This window comes from Macrotis lagotis, chromosome 1 (genome assembly GCF_037893015.1).
Source record: "Macrotis lagotis isolate mMagLag1 chromosome 1, bilby.v1.9.chrom.fasta, whole genome shotgun sequence".
Classification (NCBI taxonomy): Eukaryota; Metazoa; Chordata; class Mammalia; order Peramelemorphia; family Peramelidae; genus Macrotis; species Macrotis lagotis.
This window is the reverse complement of record NC_133658.1, coordinates 388,313,283-388,336,265: the sequence shown is the minus strand read 5'-3', so window position 1 is coordinate 388,336,265 and position 22,983 is coordinate 388,313,283. Positions and strand designations below refer to the sequence as shown.

Here is a 22,983-nt window from a genome sequence, read left to right as displayed (position 1 = left end):
AAAAGTAAGACAAATGGTTTCAAAACTACTTTTCTAGAAACATAAGTTTAAATTGTGATTCTGGCTATCATCTTGGAAAAAAATTGCAGCTGATACATATTTTCAAACATATACACAAAGTATAGCTTTTGTAGTTTTTGAAATTAATTGCAGAAAAAACTTGGAACATGGGTAGAAGTTATAGAAATGTAGGATTAAGCAAGTGAAACTGATACTCACAGAACTACTAATTTATACATAACTTTGGAATGAAGGCATGATTTTTGTAATGCAACACACATTGACTGTGCAGTCAATTCCCTAAATACTTGAATGTGGACTTGGTCAAGCATTGGACTGGGAATGTAGAGGAGCCTGAAGGACAACAAGCCTGTGTATGATAATAAGTTGACCTCTATCTGGTTTTAAGAGCAAATCACCCACAAAAATTAAGTAGTTGCCTTTATCTAATATAAGGAAAGAATAAAGGAAAAAAGGAGAATGATTGCCATACTTGCATGCCTTCTTGACCAGATATCCCAATTCCAATATCAGCAGCTTGAATCATGCTAACATCATTTGCACCATCACCTGAGAACAAATGAAGAATGACTGATGAAGTGATTTAAAAAAAATAGGACTTCTGTGGTTTTGTGAACATTTCAGATCTGAAGTTTCAAGACAGGCTTTCAGATGCCTCAGATTACAAACAGAATCAGAGGGACTCTGGGGCTATTTAGATTCTCTATGGAATATTACCAGTGAGGAATAAGAAGCCAAGAGACTTGCCCAAAGTCACATAATTTTAGTGGACTATTCATTTTCATTTTCATCTTCATCTTCATCATCACCCTTACTGTAATTCTTTGCTATATATATTCTAGTGGACTAGAATTATGGGCCAGATATAGTTTTTTTCTGGTCCATTGTACTTTCCTCTCTTAACTGAGTCCTTTTGATATGGAACTGAATGAAACTTTAAGGGTCATCTGTCACTAGGATATTGAACCCTAGAGACTTTTCTATCACTACTTTTCTGCTTTTTCTCAACTTTTATATCTCTATACATTCACTCACATTAAACTTTTCTCCCCAGGTATGAAACACGTGTCTAGATCTGTTATTGTTTAGTTGTTTTTCAGTCATTTTCAACTCTCTGTGACCCCCATTTGGGGTTTTCCTGGCAAAGATACTGGAGTAGTTTGTAACTTCCTTCTCTAATTCATTTTACAGATAAGGAAACTGAGGCAATCAGAATAAAGTGTCTGAGGCCAGTTTTGGACTCAGGAAAATGAGTTTTCTTGACCCTAGACTCAGCACTCTATCTACTGTGCTACCTAGCTGTCAATGTCTAGATCTAGGTCTCCTGAAATTCCTTTATTCCTTCAAGGTCCAGTTTTAGTGCCACTTTCTTCATTGCCTTCCCTGATTTTCCAGGTAAACATGATCCGTACCTCATATTCCCTGTCCCACTTTGTATCTCCTTTGCTATCATCCCATTATATATATTTTATCATGTTAGTTCTACATATCCACATTATTCTTTTTCACTAGATTGTAAGCTCCGTGATAGCAGCGACTATATTGTTTCTCATTTTTGTATTATGATCAATCCTGGGAGCCCACCTTTTAGAGGAACATTGACAAACTAGAAGTGGACAAAGTGCAGCACATCTTAAGGAGCCCAAGATATTGAGGGACCAGGAGGCCATGCTTGAAAGCAATGTTGGCAGAAGGAACTGAGGATGTTTAGCTTGGGGAAGAGAATCAAAGGGAATGGGGTAACTATCCTCAAGTCTGAAAGACATTCATCTAATAGAGGTTAGGTTTGCTTTTCTTGGCTCAAAGGAGAAGAACAAGAAGCGGTAGGATGCTGTTCCAGAGAAGTAGCATTTTGGTACATGCATATATGTCTAAGTTGGGTTATTTAGTTCTCAGAATCAGCAGAATCTAAGTGAATGACCACTTGTGGAGATTTTTTTTTTTGTGGAATACTTTCTTAGGATTTTAGCATTCAAAGGAACTGTGGAGAGCAGTCAGTCCAAATTTCTCATATATTATTCCTCAATCAACCAACAAGAATTTATAATAGGCGCCTACTATATTTCAGGATGAAGAGATTGAGAATTTAAAAAAAGGAGTCAGACTGTATGACTGAAATTCCTAATACAAAAATGAAAAACCACACAGTTGCTGCTATCTAGGAGCTTACAATCTAGTGATAAAGGATAGTGTGAATATATGGAATGAATACTATAGAATGTATAATGGGATGATAGCAAAGGAGGCACAAAGTGGGACAGGGAATATGAGGTACGGATCATGTTTATCTGGGAAATCAGGGAATCATTATGTGATTGTGTGCTAAATACCTAATAAAATGTTTGATCTATAATTGCCACAATAAATATTTGTTGAATTTAATTGAACCTTAGAAAATAGGATTGAATGATGTTTTGGTTGGGTTGGATTTTATTTAGTTTTTTTTCTTTAAGAAGCAATTGGGGTTAAATGACTTGCCCAGGATCACACAGCTAGTAAGGTCCAAGGCTGAAGATATAGTTTTAATGAATTTAATGAACTGAAATGAGAAGAACAGATTAACAAAGGTGCTTTAGGGTATCTGGCATTAATCTCTCTGTTTTCTTTAACATGGGGGCCCTCTTCTGCTGGATGAGACAGAGCAATCATTACATTGCTTCCCTGAAGTTCCCTTTCTTCCCTAAAGTCTGATTCTGAATTCACTTTTAGCAGTTTAACTCTGAGCCTGCATTGCCTCTACTTTAGTATTTATTTATTTATTTTACAGCTGCTTCTCAGTAATAAGCTGCAATTACATTAATATTATTCACCATAGAGAATGCTGAACTCGAGGAGAGAAAAAAAAATCTTCCTATAATTGTTTTGAAACAAATTTATTGATCTCGAAAAGTAGCGTATCATCTCTGGTTGCCTTTATTCTTCCTATAATTAGTTTTCTTTTTTTTTTTGCATAACATGGAAATGAATAATTTAAATCTTCCCCATGGCAGAACTGTCTCAGCCTTTAACCTCTTCCATTAGCAAACCGAGGAAAGTGGAGGTGAGGCAATCATGCTGTTTCTCCCCTGAGCTGGCTTTGTTTCTGTTGCTATGGGATTACAGTACTTCTCTGACCCTAAAGAATGAGTTCTGTGATATTTTTGTGGTGAGTGGGTGACTGAAGCTCTGTGGAGGAGAATTCTGGATCCAAATAGGCTGCTCTCACCAAGGGTTTGTCTCTTATTAACTCTATGTAGCTTAACCATTACCTTACGCTGAATACTTAGACAAGATGTAATTAATAAAAGGCATATTGTATAAAGCGCATTGAAATTTTCCCCAGATTTCATGCTCCAAAATCTTAGATGAGGATCAGAGCTAGAGAAGGCAAAAGATAATGACTTTATTTGTATGACATGGCTATAATTCTAGTTCTCCTACTAAGATCATAACCTATATTGTTAGCTCTTTGAGCAGGGGCTATCATTGCCTTTCTTAGTATGTCCAGTGTCAACATAGTATCTGGAAGTGTTCAGTAAATATTTATTTACTGACTGAAAGGACCTGGTATAGCAGTTAGTCCAACTCTCTCTCTCTCTCTCTCTCTCTCTCTCTCTCTCTCATACACACACACACACACACACACACACACACACACACACACACAAATATAGAATAGGCAGAATTTGAATTGACAATTTCTGGAACCAATACTAGCTTTCCATCATATCACAGTACATCAGTTAGGGTAAGAACACACCTTCTAGCCTAGGGTTACTCATACTTGGTGGGAAATCAAATGGAATAAAAACAACATATATTTAAAACATTTGTTTTTTTAATAAGTCACAAAGCTTGGTTTTGGAATGTAGGAGGCCAGAGGGAATAACCTGCTGGAGGTCCAGGCTCCTTTTGTGCCTCTATTATTGATAATCTCTGTTTATCTGCACTTCCTGGATTCCTGACCCTTGTCAACCTTAACCCTTGAGAACTGGTTATTTCATTCTAACTTCCTGATTACCTAGCTTCTAAAAATATTGGTTTCTTTTGATTACAGTAAACTACAGATTTCTTGAATGCTACTTTGATCTCTTGGTTGTCAGAGCCTTAGCTTGTTTCTGATGAATTAGATGGGGAAACAGAGGCAACTAGGGTTAAGCAATTTACCTAGGATCACAAAGCTAGTAAATGTTTGAGTCTGGATTTGAACTCATGAACATGAACCTTCATGACTTCAGACCCAGTGCAATATCCACTGAGCCAACTAACTGACTATTGATTCTATCCTACTGATCCCCAAACCATCTGCCAGATTTCATTCTGGCCCTGACCCCTGCCTGGCTAGTTGGATTCCATCATTCCCATTCTCTTACATGGTTAGTTACCTATGGATAGAGTCATTACTTTCAACTTGTCCCGCATCAGTTTGACTACCATGCTCTTCTGGAGTGGAGTAAAACGACAGCACAGGACTGAGCGGCAATATTTGGTCAACTCCAGAAACTTCTTCTCCAGATTTCCTTGGAAAATGATATTTAAAGTCTTGCCATCAATCACCAGTCCAATATCTGAACCTGTAACTTCCACAGTGGAAGATGATGCCTGGGAAGGAAGACGGATGCCAAAAAACTTGTGTTCTGCTTTGTTGGTGTCGTAACATCTCTTCACCTCTTCTAAAGCACAGTTAAGGATGGATTCACAGGTCTCCTATCAAAGGAATTATATAGAAGAGCATATATAAAGATTTTGAAGTCTTTCTACTTTCTTCATTCCTCACTGTAGCATTTGAAATAGCAATCAAAAATATTTCAGTGGAACCCAAATCCCTCACTTCAGTGGAACACAGGAGAAGATGAAAGGAACAAAAATATATGCTACCTTTATGACATTAAAGAAGTTACATTGCTATATTCCTTACTGCTGCACCCTAAAACAAAGGACCCTTTGCATTGACTTACAATTGAAACCTATAGATGTTTTTTCTCCATTAGAATATGAACTCCACAAAAGCAGGGATTGTCTTTTCTACTTGTACCCCTAATACTTAACATAGTATAAAATGTAGTAAACACTTGATAAATGCTTGTCTTACTTCTTTCTTTCCTTCCTTCCTTCCTTCTTGCTATCCTTCTTCCTTTCTTTTTTCTTTCTCTTTTGCTTCTTTTCTCTCTTCCTTCCCCCTTACTTTATTACATTCATTCTATTTGTAGGGCTTTTCACAATATTGTCAAATCCACATTTTATTCTCACAAGCTTTGATATAGCTTCTGGGTATTAGTGTCTACAAAACTTTAAAGAAAACAGACATGGAAATTATTAAGTGACTTGGCCACACTCACAATGTGAATCTGTCATAGAATAGGACCCAGAACTCAGGTTTGCTTAGCTGAGTTTAGTATCATGCCAAACTTTTGCATCACACTATGATGGTCTTTATACAACACTTCAAAATTTGCAAAACAACTTTATATGAATGATTTCATTGACTTTTTATAATAACCTTGTGAGTTAGACACTAGAAATATCATTAATTTCCATTTTATAAATGATTAAATTAAAAAAGAACTAAGTTGTTCATTATCACCCTCCTAATAAGACTTGTATAGATAGGTCTTCTTTATTTTAAGTCCAGGACTATAGTCTCAATGTCAAATAGCTAAATCTTTCCATTAGTTTGTCATGTACATCAGTATTGTTGATACACAGAAATACTTCATCACCTTGCAGACGTTTTAGTCAGAGCTGGGCATGATCTGCATATCAAAAAATACAGATTGTCCAAAAGATGGGAAGAGGAGAATGAGAGGGTGAGAAAGAGAGATTTCCTTATGTTAAGATCTAAAAGTTCAAAGGTTTAGATAAATTATAGATTCAGATAGTTATTTTTTTCTTTGCTGAAGTTGTTCCATAAATTACATTTGTCTTTATGATAATTAAATCCCTTCTTATATGTATCTAGAGTTTCACAATTCTGTAAGATACCATAATTTGATCCCACCTTGAGAAGTGTATAGCAAAATGTTTTCTTTAGCATCTCATGAACCCATTATTCCCTATGTAATCTGTTGATTGAATTGTTTTCCTTAGAACAAATTTTAATAGGAGTGGTACTCTTACCACCATAGAACCACAAAATATTTGATCTGAAAGGGTACTTAGAGGTCATCTGGCCCAACCTTTCATTTTATAAAAGGAAGATGCTGAAAACTAGAGAAAACCCCCCAGCTTTTTCAAGGTTATGCAGGTGGTGAGTTCAATATTTTTGTTTTCAGATCTGTGATTCCATTGATGCAGAGTAGCAGCTAATATGTTAATTATAGTTTTAGAGACTTATCTGAATCTCTATAGTTTAGAGTCTTGCCTGACTGAGAAGTTGTATAAGCTAAGATGTCAGAGGCAGGACTCAAACCCAGATCTTGCTAATTTCAAGGGTGACCCTCAGTTCATTTTATCTCTCTGTTTATCCATATGCAGGCACATATAGTGCCTTGCAATTGCTGACTTGATTCAAAACACTTCAAAGGCAGCAATGGTGGCTTTTAATTATTCAGTTATTTCTCCATAAAGACAAAGATAGGCACCAGCTTGTTGTGGTTGCTCAATAAATGTTACTCTTATCAGTATGACCTAGAAAATTCAGCTCCTTCAGCCTCAATATTTTGGAGTACTAATGAGTTCACTTCTCATCTGTCATTCTTGTTGTCACCCTGTGCAAGGTATGTGTGTGGGCTGTACTAGTGTTTAAATGGATCATGGGTAGGAGTCCTTTGAAACAGTCTGTATTTTCTGATATTTGAGGACTTGCCAGGAGAGATGGTATCATCCTTGGTGGGCCAAGGCCATCACTCCACAAAACTGACTCTGGGACAAAGCAGGTCTCCAGTGTGGGTCCTTATCTCCATTCTATACCCAAAATGAACCTATATTTACTGTGCTTATACTTTGTTTACTTTCATGAAGTTGGGTTATTTCCTCTAATTGAGTGCAAGTTTCATTGGCTTACTGCTTCTTCACACACATAATATTTCATGTCCTGAATTCATGCTTTTGTAGTGGCTCTCTTTTGTGTCCAAGATACTCTTCTAGCTTTTTTTCTGAAGTTTATCTTCTCTGGCTTCCTTCATTTATTGTTCAATTGTGTCTGACTCTTCATAACTCCATTTGGGGTTGTCTTGGCAGAGATCTGGGAGTTCCTTCTCCAGCTCATTTTACAGATGAGAAAACTGAAGCCACTGGGGTTAAGTGACTTGTCCAGGGACACACAGCTAGTAAATGTCTGGGGGTCAGATTTGAATTTGGGGAGATTCCTGACTCTCAGCTACCTAGAGACTGCTTTATTTGAGAACTCAGCTCAAACCTACCTTCTTCAGGCTTTACCCATTCTCTCCTGCTATTAGTCCCTTTCCTCTAACATTATCTTCCACATGCTCTCTCTATATCCGGTTGTTTGAATGTCATCTCACCATTAGACAGTGAGCTCCTGAGATAAAGGTCTATGGTTTTTCCCCCCTTTTTTGTCTCTCCTGTGCATAGTACAGAGCCTGAAACACAGGAAGTGATTAATAAGTTCTTGGTGAAGGTCTGACTCAAATTCTGATTTTATGTTTCTAGGATCACTATTTGTTAAACTGCCTTTTCTTCTTTCAGTATCCAGAACAGTGCTTTGCTTCATAAACACTTTTTGAATGAATGATAAATGTAGTCAGGTAGATCTGAGTTTGGATACTGCCTTGTTGACTATAGGCAAGTCATTTAACTTTTCTTAGCCTCAGTTTCCTCATCTGTAAAATGGGTATTCTAATAATACCACCTACTTCTCAGTGTTACTGTAAGGATGAACCAAGTTAGTACATATAAAAAGCAAATCTTAAAAAAATTTTTTTTTAATTTATGGCAATGGGGTTAAGTGGCTTGTCCAAGGCCACACAGCTAGGCAATTATTAAGTATCTGAGGCCGAATTTGAATTCAGGTCCCCCTGACTTCAGGGCCCAGTGCTCTATCTATACTGTACCACCTAGCTACTCCCATAAAAAGGAAATCTTAAAACTTTATGTAGGGGTAGCTAGGTAGTACAGTGGATAAAGCACTGGCCCTGGAGTCAGGAGTACCTGGGTTCAAATCCAGCCTCAGATACTTAATAATTACCTAGCTGTGTGGCCTTGGGCAAGCTACTTAACCCCATTTGCCTTGCAAAAGCCTAAAAAAATAACATTATATACTTTTTAGTTATTAATACTACTACAACTACTATTACTACTTTTTTTTTGCAAGGCAATGGGGTTAAGTGGCTTGCCCAAGGCCACACAGCTAGGTAATTATTAAGTGTCTGAGGCTGGATTTGAACCCAGGTACTCCTGACTCCAGGGCTGGTGCTCTTTCCACTGTGCCACCTAGCTGCCCCTATTACTACTTCTACTACTATAACTATTGTTACTATTTTTATCTCTCAAAGGACAAGGGTGATCTTGAAGACTACTAGATGTTCTTAATCAGTCTATGGTGATTTAAATATGAATAAGCTCAATGACAAATTACCTTTGAAAAAGATTAATCAGAGACCATTCCAGGCTGTTTGAGAAAACATATTGTGTTTAACAGATCTGACATCAACTCTCTCCACTGTTCCAACTTTTTTTTCCTAAGGTTGACTCACACTTTAAAAGATGTCCTCTTCCTCCTCCAGGTATCACCTGGAGGGAAATTATCATTGCAAATGAAATTTCCATTTCAAGCAGAGAAGGCAAACATCAACACTATTACAGGATGAAGCACTTAAGCAAGCTGCAAATTATTTTCTTTCATAAGCATAATATTAAAATCAAAGATTTTCTGATATTATTTTCATTTTGAAACTTCGTTGTGGTTTAATCTAATCATATAATAATACATGCATCTGATGGGAATACAAATGACTATTCCATATATGTGTGAGGGGAGGGGGCTTAGACCTTTTTTCATCTGGAGAATTATCTTTGTTATTTGGTAGTTTCTTGGTAGAAGGGGAAACCAAATAGGAACATCTCCTCAGTCTAGTCCCAGGTCAAATTGTGAAGTAGTCCTTTTTTATTCACAGTATCCATCTAACATTCAACCTTTTTTTCCCCCATTTTTTTTGGCCTTTGGGTATTTTCTCATGGTCATAAAGGTAAGGAACTTTAGTGACAGTTTAGTTTTCTTATTTTACAAATTTCTGAGTAAACTAGGATTCAGAGAAGTTACATCACATAAACAGAAAATAGAAGAGCTCAGGTTCAAACCCAGGTCCTTTGACTTCCAATTCAGTGCACTTTCCACTCTTTTCTATTTCCAGGTGCCAATATCCTCTTGCCAGCTACTGAAGACCAGTCTTCTATCAGCATTCTATCTTATTATACTTTCCCCTCTTCCATCAAAACTTAACTGTTCTGAGTTTCAATTTCCTAGGTCCCGTTTCTCCTGAGACTAATTTGGGAAAATAATCTGAGCTGAGTTAATGGGAGATAAACAATTGAGTGTTTTTCTCCTCATATATATTTACATTTTAACAAGGGCCTTAAATTAAATGCTTTAACTCATGGGATTTAGTAACCTGGGCATTTCATGATCAAAGAGAAAGGAAGCTGGAAGATTGTATGATAGAAAGAACATTAGCAAGGAAATTAGAAAATTAGAATTCTGGTCCCATCTGTGCCACTAAGTAGATGTGTTAATGTGTTGAGAAGCTCATTTCTTATTTCTAGGCTGTGATGTCTCCATCTACAAATAGTGGATTTTTGAACTCAATGATCTCTTTAAAGAGCAAAGGTCTCTTCTAGTCCTTTCCATCTTTGATATTCTAAATTCTAAGGTCCCTTCCAATTTTGATATTCTGTTGTCTAAAGGCCTTCCTAGTCTTGACATTCTATACTTTAAGGACTTTTTTACTCAAAAACTTTCTTCTAAGATATTTGGGAGATTCCTTCAAACTACACCTCAAATCCCACCATGCAGCCTACTCTCTTCTTTCCCAAGGTGGAATCCTGGACTTGGAAATCAGGTTTGGACATACCTGACTCTCTGTATTAATGGTATAAACAGTATCTGTTTGGTCCAAGAGTTTACAGGAATGTGCAATATTGACAGCTGTTTCCTGCTTGTCTCCTGTCAAGACCCAGATCTGGATTCCTGCCTCTCGTAATGCAGCAATGGTATCAGGCACACCCTCTTGCAGTCGATCTTCAATTCCAGTTGCTCCTGGAGAAGAGAAGAGACAAGCTGGGTCACCTCTGGGGGAAGAGAGCCAGGCGTTTAATTCTTTTGGTATTATCATCCTGTTGGAATTGGGCCTCTTAAATTGAAGACATGCAGCAGAATTGATGCTGCATTTAGGTTGTAGTTAATGTGGCTGAAAGGGGGATATTAATTAGGTCAGTGGATTCCTTATATTTTTTGTATTATCTTAAGCTCAGCTTCAATCCTTAGTGAATATACAACAGAATATTAAACAGTGGCTAAACGATTCAGCAATCAAATAAAATCTGCATTTAAATTGGGGATTTTTTTTTTTAGACCAAAGACTTGGCTACTCATTTCACTCATTGCTCAAGCAGAGCAATTCATTCTTTTTAATAATCGAGAATGACAACTCGTTGGCAAAGGAGTGATGCTGGGAGCATGCTGAACAGATAATTTCCCTGTTGCAGGACTTTGCACGAATGCAATAATAACATAAGAATGCAGTTTTACAGTGTGACTATTTAATAGAGTGAGAGTCTCTTAGTGAAAAGTGGAAATCTTTTCCCAGACTTAGTTCTCTTCCACCTACCTTGAGGTAGGAAAAAATTATTTCTTTGAGGAAATGTGTTTGCTTTGGATAGCCAGTCCAAATGCAGAAGTAAACAACTGTGTGAAAAATTATGGTTCCTGTCTCATTTTTTCCTTTGGGTATCAGGCAGAAGGAATCAGACTTTGAAGATGATATAGATTAAAGTGGGAGATAGGTGGAGGAAGGGGGGAAAAGGACATTTATTTGTGTGAAGAAGAAAATGAAACTTTTTTTGCCAGGGAGACTGAAAGATCTTTCATAGCAAGATAAATTGACAAGTTCTGACAAGCTGTATTATCCCTTCTTTAGTCCTAGTTTATGAGAACTTCTCACTAGCTGGCCTAGAAAACATTCCTTTTGAGCTATTCCAGAATTCTGTCCTGAAAAATAAGGATGGCTTATTGAAAGGGGTATAGGGGTATAGGGTCTGGTACTATCAAAGAGGTCACCAGAGTTATAACTAGGAAGCATTGGCCTAGAGCAAATAGCACAAAAGGTTCCCTCACTTGTAGGGGTACTGGACCAGAAGAGCGTTTCCAGGACCACAGTGTAAGCTTACTTCTGGTGAGGCGTCTCCAGGGCAGGGCAGGGGAAAGCATTTGTGCCAATATGCCATCTGTTAAGTTGCTATTTTAATTAATTTTTATTCTTGCTAATTGGGTGCTAAAACTTATTGTTTCTACATAGCTGAAGGACTTGAAGTGCTGTCAAGGCAACCTCTAAATTTGGCACCATTAAGTCAAATCAGGAAGCATTTATTAAATGCCTACTATATGTGAGGCACTGCACTAAGGACTAGGGTGATACAAGTAAAGTTTTTGGAGGAGACATTCAGATGACTATGTACAAGCATGATGTATATAGGGTTTAAGTTGGAGATACTCTAAGAAGGAAGGCACTAAGGAGGGTGGGTTAAGAAAGATTTCTTATAGAAACTGGGACTTTAGCTGAGATTTAAAGGAGGTAGAGAGGAGGAAGGAGAGACTTTCAGTATGGGGAATCACCCAATGAAAATCAGAGTCTGTAGAATGAATGTCTTCTGTGAATATCAGTAGACTGGAAAGGTAGGAAAGGGCTAGGTGTAATAAGGGCTTTAAAATGTCAAATGAATATTGATCTTAGAAAGATCTTGAGAAAAAACTATGCCTCAGAAAGGAGGAGATAGAAGGGACAATGGCTTTCAGGAATGAATGGATTAAGTGAGACTTTTTGAGAGTGGGGATGGGAGAATGGGACAATCTGGGGATTTGCCTTAGCAAGGAGAAGGGCCACTTCTTGTAAACCACAAGTAAAGAAGGAGAAAGTAGCAGAAGACATCTGAGTGGTATATGAGGAGGAAGGGAGAATGAACCGTCTGTCAATGGTCTTCAGTTGAGATGGTAGAGTTAAGGAGAGCCAAGGAAGGTTTGAGGAGGGATGAAAAGCATTTGAAGAGTTGCTGTGCAAATGGAATAGAGAGCATAAGAGGATTGCCTTGATGAGCCTATGTAAACACATATTTGTATTTGATTTGATATTGTTTCATGATTTTCTCCAACTTAATTCAGAAGTTTCGTGAGTAGGATTGAAGGCAGTGGATACGGAAATAATTCAAATTTGAGTCTTTGAAGGGTAAAATAGGATAAGAGAAGGGACTCAAGAGATGAAGACTGTAGAGCTTAATGTTTCACCAAGGAGTCAAAATAGGGAAAGAAGGAAAGTACAGCCAATGGTAAAGGTGATAGCCTGGGAAAGAACTATGATGTCCAGGGATGGAGGTCAAAAGTAAGGATGAAGAACCAGTTTTGTTGCTGAAAGGCAGGAAAGGGGTGGAATGGCCATAGACTGATTAAGGATAAGATAATGGGAAGTGGTACATTCAATAGGAATTGATAAATGACTTGCTGTTATAACTTTGAGACCCTGTTGGAGAGACAGAAAATTCTTCAGGCATATACTTTGAGACAACTGGGCCTTATTAAAGGTTAATTGATTTCACTTTTTTCATCCCCCAATTTTTATCAATGAATCTTCCAATGATTTTACATTCTCAAGGAGATTTTTTTTTAAGGAAAACTTTTTTTTTTTAAAACCTGATTTCAACCATGCATCATGAGGTAAGGTACATTGTTTACAATTTTTTCTGATTTACAAAGGAAAAAAAGTCCTGAAAAGGTGAAGATCATGTAACATAGTGATAAAGCTACCAGCTGAACTCACATAGACATTGTTTCTAGTAGCATGAGAGCTCTTGGAGAGCAGGAACAATTTCATCTTTGTCCTCATCTCCATCATGTAACAGTGCCCAGAATATAATAATATTTATTAATTGATTCCTAGAGAAAAAGAACAGGTGTGACTTCTACTCTGACTTATCTTTAAAACTCTGCTTAGTGCTGGGGACACATATCAAAGAAATGCTAAAAAAACTTTGGATCCTAAACAATTGGAAACACTTGACTTGTGTTTCACTGACTTTCCTTAATTTCTTGTCCTTGATATAGTGTCAGTCTGGAAACTGAGACTCTAGTTCTGACTTTTCCACTGGCCTCCCTTGCATCTTTTATATCCTAACAAGTCCATCTCCTCCAAGAAACCTTCCCTAACCCCTCTTAATTCTGATGCCTCTGTTAGTTATTTCCTATTTATCCTGTAAATAGATTTTTTTTTTTAGGTTTTTGCAAGGCCAACAGGTTTAAGTGGCTTGCCCAAGGCCACACAGCTAGATAATTATTAAGTGTCTGAGATCGGATTTGAACCCAGGTACTCTTGACTCCAGGGCTGGTGCTTTATCCACTATGCCACCTAGCTGCCCCTGTAAATAGCTTTTTTAAAAATATATTTGTTTGCAAGTTGTCTCCTTCATTTGTCTATAAGCTCCTTGAGGGCAATGGCTGTCTTTTGCCTCTTTTTTTGTGCTGCAGTTATCCTGCAGTTATAAATATTATAAATCTATATATTATATTATACATGTTTTATATATATATATATATATATATATATATATTTATCATACAAATTAGGTTTGTAAGTCCTTATTGTTACTATTGCTGTCCTTCATTCCCACTTAAAATGTTTCTTGAATGAATGAATCTTATCTAGGGACTTTAGGGGGAAATCAATTCATTTCTTTGGGCTTCACATGTGAAATTAGACAGTTGGAAGACATGATTTCTATAGTTCCAGCTTTGACATTTTGTGTTTAAAGTCCCTTCCAGCTCTAGCATTCATTGTTCAAAGGTCCCTCCCAACTATGATCTTTTAGGTTCTAAAGTTCCATTCAGATCTGACATTCTATTTTTGAAGGTCTTTTCTAATGCTAACTTTCTATTATTCTATGAGTCCATGGAGATTCAGTTCAAGATAGGAAATAGATTGAGTTTTGAGGAAGAAGTGGACAAGATCCAAGGTACCGGCTACATGAGTTATATAATATTCCCAGAGGGAATTCCTCAGAAAGCAAAGTGAGCAGAACGTGGATTGGTATTTGAGGTATTTCATTTGTGCTAAAGATTTGCAAAGGTCTCCTGGGGATGAGTTTTCAATTTAAATCTATTTAAAGTCTTGTCACTATTGGAGCCAAGAACTTTCTTTACAACCACAATATTTCTCTTTTCTCATTTGATAATGACTTATTTTTAGTTACCCAGTAAGGTGAGTTGAGTCTCTAGATTGCTGGGCTGTCTCCATTAATAGTTCATCTTGGTTGTCAAGGGATGCTTCAGCCTCATGGCGGAAATTGGGCCCACCTCTGGAAGTCCTCTTCTTTTAAGACCTACAAGGCAGATAAGGAAGCTGTTTCTAAACTCCAGTTTGTTGCACAGATCCTGAACTGGATTGATCTTGTGTACCATGACATCTCATGTTCACATTTAAATTTTACTGCAAAGTCAGAAGGTTTCTCTGACCTTCATAGCCCAACTCCTTCAAGAGGACTTTGTTGATCTCTTCTGCTGGGCAAATCTCTTTATCCTATTTTCCTCAGTTACCTCATCTGAAAAGTGAGCTGGAGAAGGAAATGGCAAACCATTTTGTATCCTTGTCAAGAAAACCCTAAATAGGGTCACAAAGAATCAGACATGACTGAATAATGACTGAACAGTAACACATTCATCATTATGGTATAATTGTGTTTGTTTTATTTCTTCCTTCCCCCACCCCCAACTTCCTGTTCTTTCTGGGCCATAAGCTTCTCAAGGGCAGGGCTACTGCCTTATTTAACTTTGTTGCTCCAAGGTCTGGCAAAAAAGAAGCTTAATGAATGAATGAATAATGAAATGATTGATTAATTAGTTCTGGTTCCAAGTTGCTGAGGAAGTAAGGTGTCTATTCTGTGAGCAGAGTACCAAGGATGATTCTTTAACAGTCTCATTCATCTTCATAGATTGTGTTTTTGAAGTCTTTAGATCTAAAAATAGCTTCCTATAAATTGAGCATTAGACAAATTATTTAGTCTAATCAATAAGTACATTTTGAGTGCTTATCGTGTCCTCAGCATAGTGCTAAGTACTGTCGGGGATATAGAAGTCAAAGATCTAGGTCCTGGAACTTGAGTTAGGCCTTGAAGGTCAGGAAGGATCTAAGTAAACAGAGGAAAGAAGGGCTTCAATAATTGAACAGTATATGGAAAGGTGTCTCAATCCTCTTTAATCACCTCAAATAAAGAAAACTGAAGGAACACCAAAATCCTTTAGCCTTATATGTCTTAGTAACATTATAAGACCAAAGAGCAGAAATATTCTTCCTACCTTCTTGGCAATGCAGAGTGTTCGTAGCCCATCTCTTGCATACCAGTCAAGGTGTTTCTGGGTCCTGGTCTGGATTTTTCTCAACTTCTTCTCTGCAGCTGGATTTATTGCTATCAAATAGTGATTCCGAATATATGGTCAATTGCAAATTTTGGGACATGTCTCACCTCCCTAATTTAAACTCCAACAATCATCACAAACCTATCCAGTTAAAGAATTCTATCAACTTCCTGCTCTCTGGAGCCTGTAACATCTCTGAACCACTAGAATGTCCTAGGAGATGTTGTCCTACGTCCTCACGTCTCCTGGAGGCTGCCCTCTGATGTGGTAGCACTGTCTAAACTTGTCAATTGTCTTAAGCAAAGGGTTAAGGAATTAACATTTACTCCCCTCTCATTCTGAGGAAAATGGGAATGCCTCAGTAATTCTAAATCTTGTCTGGAATCTGCTATCCTAGGAGAAAATCAGTCCCATAGCTGTCTACTTCTTGTTAGTAATAAAGACAGTGACTGCATCATAATTAATGGAGTCTCACATTAGACTCACATCAAGGGACTTTGAAGTACTTTTGTTGGTTTCGAGAGAGTTTATGCTAATCTTGTTGCAGAAAGAAATAAGAGGATTATTTATTGGTGAGGAGACTAAGGGCCAAGGAAAGAGAAACTCAAAGGTTTTCTTGGTGAGGAAGAGAACCCTAGCAGCATGATATAATGGCTTTATGAATAGGAAGTTAAGATTCTGGCTCTTTTTTTTTTTTTTTAGGTTTTTGCAAGGCAAATGGGGTTAAGTGGCTTGTCCAAGGCCACACAGCTAGGTAATTATTAAGTGTCTGAAAGCAGATTTGAACCCAGGTACTCCTGACTCCATGGCCGGTGCTTTATCCACTGTGCTACCTAGATGTCCCCGGCTCTTTTGTTAACTAGCTTATCAATTTGCTAAATTTGGGCCACAAATGAAAGTACTTGATTTCATGACCTCTAAAGTCCATTTCATTTCTAAACAATGATTGTAAGCTTAGCCTTCTAGCAAAGGGGCAACATGTCAAAATGGGAAAAAACCCTAAGTTTAGTGTCAGTAGACTAGGTTCAAATGCTAGTTCTAATACTTGCAAACTATATTAGCATGGCTAAATATTTTATATCACTGAGCCTCAGCTTCCTGGATAATAATCCTTACACTCTCTCTGTTATATGTAGTTCATTCTGATCCCCAATTTAGAGGGATTCTTTTGTTTTCTAGTTTGATATTATGGGCCCATCAGCAATTAATATCAGTTCATTAGTTCACATCAATAATTAATTTACCTTTGGCAGGGTCTTCCAGCAGGTCCATTATTACTGAGTCAGCTCCCTTAGTATAGACAATGATCTCACCAGTCAAGGGGTGCCTTACAATCACTGACATCCTCTTCCTCACTGAGTCAAAACCCAGGGTGTAGAGAAGGTCAAAGGTGAGCAGTGTCCCCTGAGGCAGGCGCACAGTCACTTGCTCAGGGGTCCTGGATATGAGGGTGAAGTTATAGGCCCGGGCAGCATGTACCAGGGCAGCTTCATCGGGGCTTTCGGCCTCGTAGAAGAATTCTGGCTCTGGGATCACTGAGCCCAATACATCTTCCAAGGAGGAGCTTCCAGCCTTCAATGTGTCATGCTTGGGCAAGACTTCTTCTCTGGAGCTGCTCTGGTAGCCAATATCTGTTGAATATCCACAGCTGTGACTGGACGAGTCATCTTGCTCATCTGAATCTACAGCTGTAGAGTTTGGTCCTAAACTTTCCCCAAGATCAGATGGAGTAGTGGAAGAGAAGGACTGGCTGAGACTGGAGAGTTTAAGCCTCTGGAACAGCTGGTGAATCTTCTCTAGTGAAGCTCCTAGGGACTTCATCTGTGGTGGGATGGTGACCTTGATATTGAGAGGAAAAACAGAATATTACTTCTGTGAGGAAAAATAATGAAATCATCCATAGGCAAGTTGAATAAAAAAGACAAATAAAAAGGTCTCTTTCGTCCAAGTTCTAATTCTGCAGCACTCTTTTTTACTTAGAGGTCACTTTATCAGTAACTACATTAATTATCCATATCTCTTGCTAGGTTATCTGATAGTAAGACCAATGAGTTGTGTGATCTGGACAAGTCACTTTCCCTCTCCCCAACCTTAATTTTCTCATCTTGAAAATAAAAGAATCATTGACATAAGATTCTCTAAGCACTAATGTTCTGTGTACCCACAGGGAGATGGTCTTTCCCTTGGAAAATTTTAAAAAATATAATACAAAAATGCTGTTTTCTTTTCCTCTGACATTACTTACTCCAGTAAGTCAACTCTCTGAATCTGTTAATTCATCAGTAAAATGGGTCTAATGATATCTGTTTTACTTACCTCACAAAGTTTTATGATGATCAAATGAGATAATGCCTGGGAAAATACTCTGTAAATTCTAAGACATTGGAAATGTTCAAGAAGAAGCTGGAAGACTCTTAAACAGGAACGTTGTAGATCAGACATGTCAAACATATGGGCTGCACTGTTATCACAATACTCTCAAGTGTAACCCAAACCAGATTAAAATGTAATTGGGAAATATTAAAGACTAAGTAAAAATACAATAGAACCTAGACAATATTAATTTGTGGCTTTTATAAATTAATATGCTGTTTGTGGGGATCCTCATGAACAGTGCCCCATTATCATTTGAGTTTGACATGACTGTTATAGATGACATTGACACTTCTAGAAAAGGTAGAATGAAACTATCTCAAAAATCCCTCCCAATTCCAAGTTTCCAAGATTTTATAAAAACATTTTTTAAATGATAAAGCATTTGTAAATGATAAAGAAAAAGTTCACTCAGATTAGAAAATGGTAGTCATAGTACTCGCAGGTTCCTGGGCTCTCAAAGATGAGCTTTGCTTTCAAGCCATCCCATTCTCTTCTCCCTTCTTGCTTTCTATATAAGATCCTTTTGGGCAGGGTCTATTTCACTTGTTTGTGTGTACCACATATAATATAGTGCCTAGCTCACACTAAGCCCTTAATCTATTCATTAATGGGGAACAAACATATAGTGAACCGGGCCAACCTTCTAAGCTTGATGTCTTTCTTTGCAGATTGCATTCCAGAGGTTACTACCTAGTCAGACTTGTCATGAAGTGAACTAGAATTACAAAATTATCAATTTTAGTGTTAGAAGGAACCTCAGAGGATATTTAGGGCCATAGGGTCATAAATTGAGAGATAGAAGGGGCCTCACCAAATCCATCATCTTCATTTTCCAAATGAAGAAACTGAGGCTGAGAAAGGTTAAATAATTAGACCAGGGCCAAACAGCTTGAACTCAGAATGCAAGAAACTGAAGGAAGAGAAACGAATAAGTCATTTGTTCCAGGCACTATATTAAGTGCTTTTACAAATATTATCTCATTTGGTCATCATAATAACTTTCTGAGGTAGATACTAATAACCCCAGTTTAGAATTGGGGAAAATGAGGCAAACATTAAATGACTTGTCCAGGTCAAACAATTAGTAATTATCTGAACAGAATTTGAACTCTGATCTTCTTGATGCCATGCTTACCTGATTCAAGTTTAGAGATTAACCCCTTTATTTTATACATGACTATGCTGAGTAGAAGTGACTTGTCTAGTTGACACAGCTTAAAAGCAGAGACAGGGCTAGACTCATGTTTTCTGACTCCCAGTCAGGTTTTCTTTAAAGCCCACCTACATTCTCTCATGACACCATACCCGCTGCCTGGGTTCTGTTGTTGTAGAGACCATAACAGAATTGCAGATGGCCAGTGCAAGGAAGAAATCAGTAATGGATGAGCCTGTAGAGTGGGAAGGTTTGGTGACCTTATGGGCTGTCAAGCTTTCCAGTTTCAAGGCAGCATCTTTCACTTTTGTCAACAGAACTTGGTCTGGAGTCACATCCTTTTCCTGGGAGAAAAACATTTGAGTGAGAATTTCTTCAGTAAATAGACTACAGGGAAATGTGCTTACTGCAAGGGTTTTTGTCTTATTAGGGAAAAATAAGCATAGGAGGTGAGAATTAAAATCTTTTTCTAGAGGTGCTCTACCCCAAAAGCTTCCAAAGCAGATGCCTATTTTCATTATGATATATCCTCTCATTCTACAGCTATTTTCTTAATGGTTCACTGTGCTAGGTAATAGGTCTACCCTGCTCGCACTTCCCTAATCATTATGGATGAATCATAGAATTTCAGATATAGGAGGGACCACAGTAATGATCTAGGCTGACCCCTACCCTCAAAGAATCCCCCAAACAACACTGATGATGAGTGATCATCCATCCTTGAAAACCTCCTAGGTAAAGAAACCCATGACCCTTCTTCCCCCACTCCTTAGAGGCAGCCTATTCCTCTTTTGGAAGCTATATCTAGTGTCAGAGTATGTTCAAGATATTGTGCTAAGTGCTATGGCAACACCTGTAGGGCAGAGAAGAAACTCGAAGAATCCTTGGGGAACAAACATATACTGAATTGGGACTTATTTTGTCTCCCATGCAACATTACTAAAAACACAAAAAATACATTTATGTTTTCAGTGATATAAATGCTACCACTACTCTGACCCTATTTTCTCACTGTGGGGGAGATGAGACAACCAAGAGAATATAATTTCCCCAAACCAAAAAGGACATGCCTAGGTATACTGTCTTTTTCCTCCCAAACTCATGATGAACTGTAGCTGCTGCTAGATACTTTTTACATGCATCCTTGTATTAAAGTAGGTAATTTTGTATAGTTTTTTCACTTTCCTGACAATTATTTATAGTTTGATGAAATGACTTTATAGATCTGAGATGCTCAAATTTGTTTAGTTTATTCTTATACCCTGAAAAATATTGAAAGGACCACAGGAAGACCTGTGGTTCGTTTATGGGGGGTTTATGGAAAAATATGAAAAAGAATTACATGAGACAAAAAAGCATGGAGGGATGGTACATCAGGCAAGGCAAGGTAGTATTCACATGGATAAAATTATGACTCCATTAAAATATAAGTACTTAAACTTGGCAGCCTGGTGGTACAGTGGATAGAGCACTGGTCCTGGAATCTCAAAGACCTGGGTTCAAATTTGACCTAAGACATTAACTGTGGGACCCCAGGATCATTGAACTGCTGTTTGCCTTAGTTTCCTTTTCTATAAAATGGGGATAATAATAGTTTATCATTCACTTATTGTGAGGATTAAAAAATAATATTTATACAGTGATTTACAAATCTTAAAGCATGTAAATATTTTTTATTTTAAACTGTTTGGATTAATGAGTTAGACTTATTTCAGACACTACCTGTGAGATGCTGGGCAAATCAATTAAGCTCTTTTATTCTCAGTTTCTTATCAGTAAGATGGGGATAATGTACCTTACTTAAAGGGTTATTATGATAATCAAATGAGAAAGTAAAGTGCTTTGTATAAACCTTAAAGCACTATATGAATGTTAACTATCATTATTATTTTTCCATTATCAATCAATAACAAATTAATCAAAGAGCATCTGTTAAATACTTCCTATTTGAAGCACACTCTTTTAGGACCTGGGAATGTAAAGTCAAAAATGAAATGACCTTGTCCTCAAAGAACTTGCAATTTTTTGGAGGAGACAAGATTTACAGATAAAAGAATATGGAAAATAACTATAACACAAGATAAATGGTTTAGGGGGTTAGGCTATAGTAGCTAGAGTTTGGGGAAAATCTGGATCAATGTAATCTCCCTTTTTTCCCCCTTTTTTTGTTAAATTTTTGCAAGGCAATGGGGTTAAGTGGCTTGCTGGTGCTCTATCCACTACACCACCTAGCCGCCCCAGATGTAATCCCTTTTTGTCACCTCATCAAAGTATGTGATTAAAGTCTATGGCAGAGGAGCAAGATCTCTGGAAGATTTTACTGAGATGGAAAAGTTCTGAATATGGTCTTGTTGACAGATTTTTCTCCAAGGACAAGTTAGTTTTTGAAGAATGGAGCATTCTATACACTATAGGTGTTCTACGTACTGACAGTCACCATACTCTCTACCTTTTCTTAAGATCAACTGACCTATTCTAATTGCTTGGTCAGAGAACTACCAGGATATCTAGCTAAAAATATACTCTTTCCACTTTTGTTCTAACGTACAGGTTTAGTCACTAAACATGTGAAAAAGACCCCAGTATGCATGATGTGATAAGGGGATCCTTTGCATTTAAATTCTTGGAGACTGGGTCTCAAGGCTCAGGTCAGCAATTCTGTAACGCATATTCTCATGGCACCATCAAACTGCCTTGGACAACTTTCCAGTGATATGAAGTTGTCTAACTGGATAACTCAGAGCCTGATAGGCAGAATATGGAAAAAGAAATCATCATTATCATCAACATAGAAAACTTACTAAACACTATATACTAGGGTCTGGGCCAATTCTAGGGTTAACAGTACAAGCAAGCTAGGCAGGCTTTACTTCAAAGATTCTACATTCTGTTGGGGGAAGACAACACATAAAAGGGAAGATAGGATGGAGTACCTATGGCATAGTTGAAGACTACTACAGGGATTAATACTATTGCTAATATGACTGTTAGTTCTGTTCCAACTGACCTAGAAAAGAAACCACTTAATTTTTGTTATTTTGTGCTACTGAAAGCCTCTGTTTCAAAATCTCCTAGTATCATGTTAACTTGTAGCTTGTTGGAGAAAGATTACATAATAAGAGTTATAATTTAAATTAATGTTTGCTGAGTGTCTAAGAGCTCTAGGTGAATTCTGGTGCCTTCTCTTCCCAGCTTTCACCAGGGAATACAGAGCCTACTTTTGAACTATATGTAGCTCAGGAATTGTTTTTTTTCCCCATCATTCATATGGAGTCTGCTTATTACTATGGAAGAAAAAGTAATCTGAATTTAGTTTCCTTTTGGAGGCCCAGGAAATTTCAGAAGTCCTCGTCATGTACTTTTCAGCAAGGCAAGGAAAGAAGTAAAATACATGCTGATGAGAAAGTCTCACTGAAAAGGACTGAGAAATTTTGTACCAAAAGAACTCAGTATATTTTTTTCTGGCCCTAATAAGTGCATAATATGGCAAGATGTATTATCAGCACTGTCAGGTTTGAGGTGATGATTTGGCAACACAGATGGCTGTATATGTAGGCTACTAGTCTGTTCAGTTCAAATTCCTCTGTTTGGCATTTAAATTCCCTCTTAATCTAGCTTCAGCCTATTTTTCCTGACTGATTTTACATCATTCACACTCACTCTATGTTCATGCCAAACTGTAAGGCCTACTTAACTCAACATTCCAACTCCTGTCTCCAGGCCTGATATCTGGAATGCTTTCCCGTCTCATCTCCAGCCTTTGGAATCCCTAGATCCTCTTAAGGCTCAAGCTCAAGTGCTACCTCCCATCAGGGACATTTCCTAACTTCCTTCATTTGTTAATGTCCTGTCCCTTCCTGCCTTCTCCAACTCCCCACCCCAA

General features: G+C 37.6%; 1 protein-coding gene across 1 annotated transcript in view; it reads right to left on the bottom strand.

Moving 5' to 3' along the window:
• The window catches only part of LOC141502212 (phospholipid-transporting ATPase VB-like), a 102,285-nt gene that overhangs the window by 28,388 nt on the left and 50,914 nt on the right, over window positions 1-22,983 (bottom strand). The window contains 9 exon segments of the mRNA XM_074206868.1: window positions 494-570; window positions 4,386-4,707; window positions 10,029-10,213; window positions 14,410-14,437; window positions 14,439-14,504; window positions 14,506-14,538; window positions 15,512-15,621; window positions 16,816-17,410; window positions 19,253-19,444. Of these exon segments, the coding sequence (XP_074062969.1) occupies window positions 494-570; window positions 4,386-4,707; window positions 10,029-10,213; window positions 14,410-14,437; window positions 14,439-14,504; window positions 14,506-14,538; window positions 15,512-15,621; window positions 16,816-17,410; window positions 19,253-19,444 (1,608 nt within the window).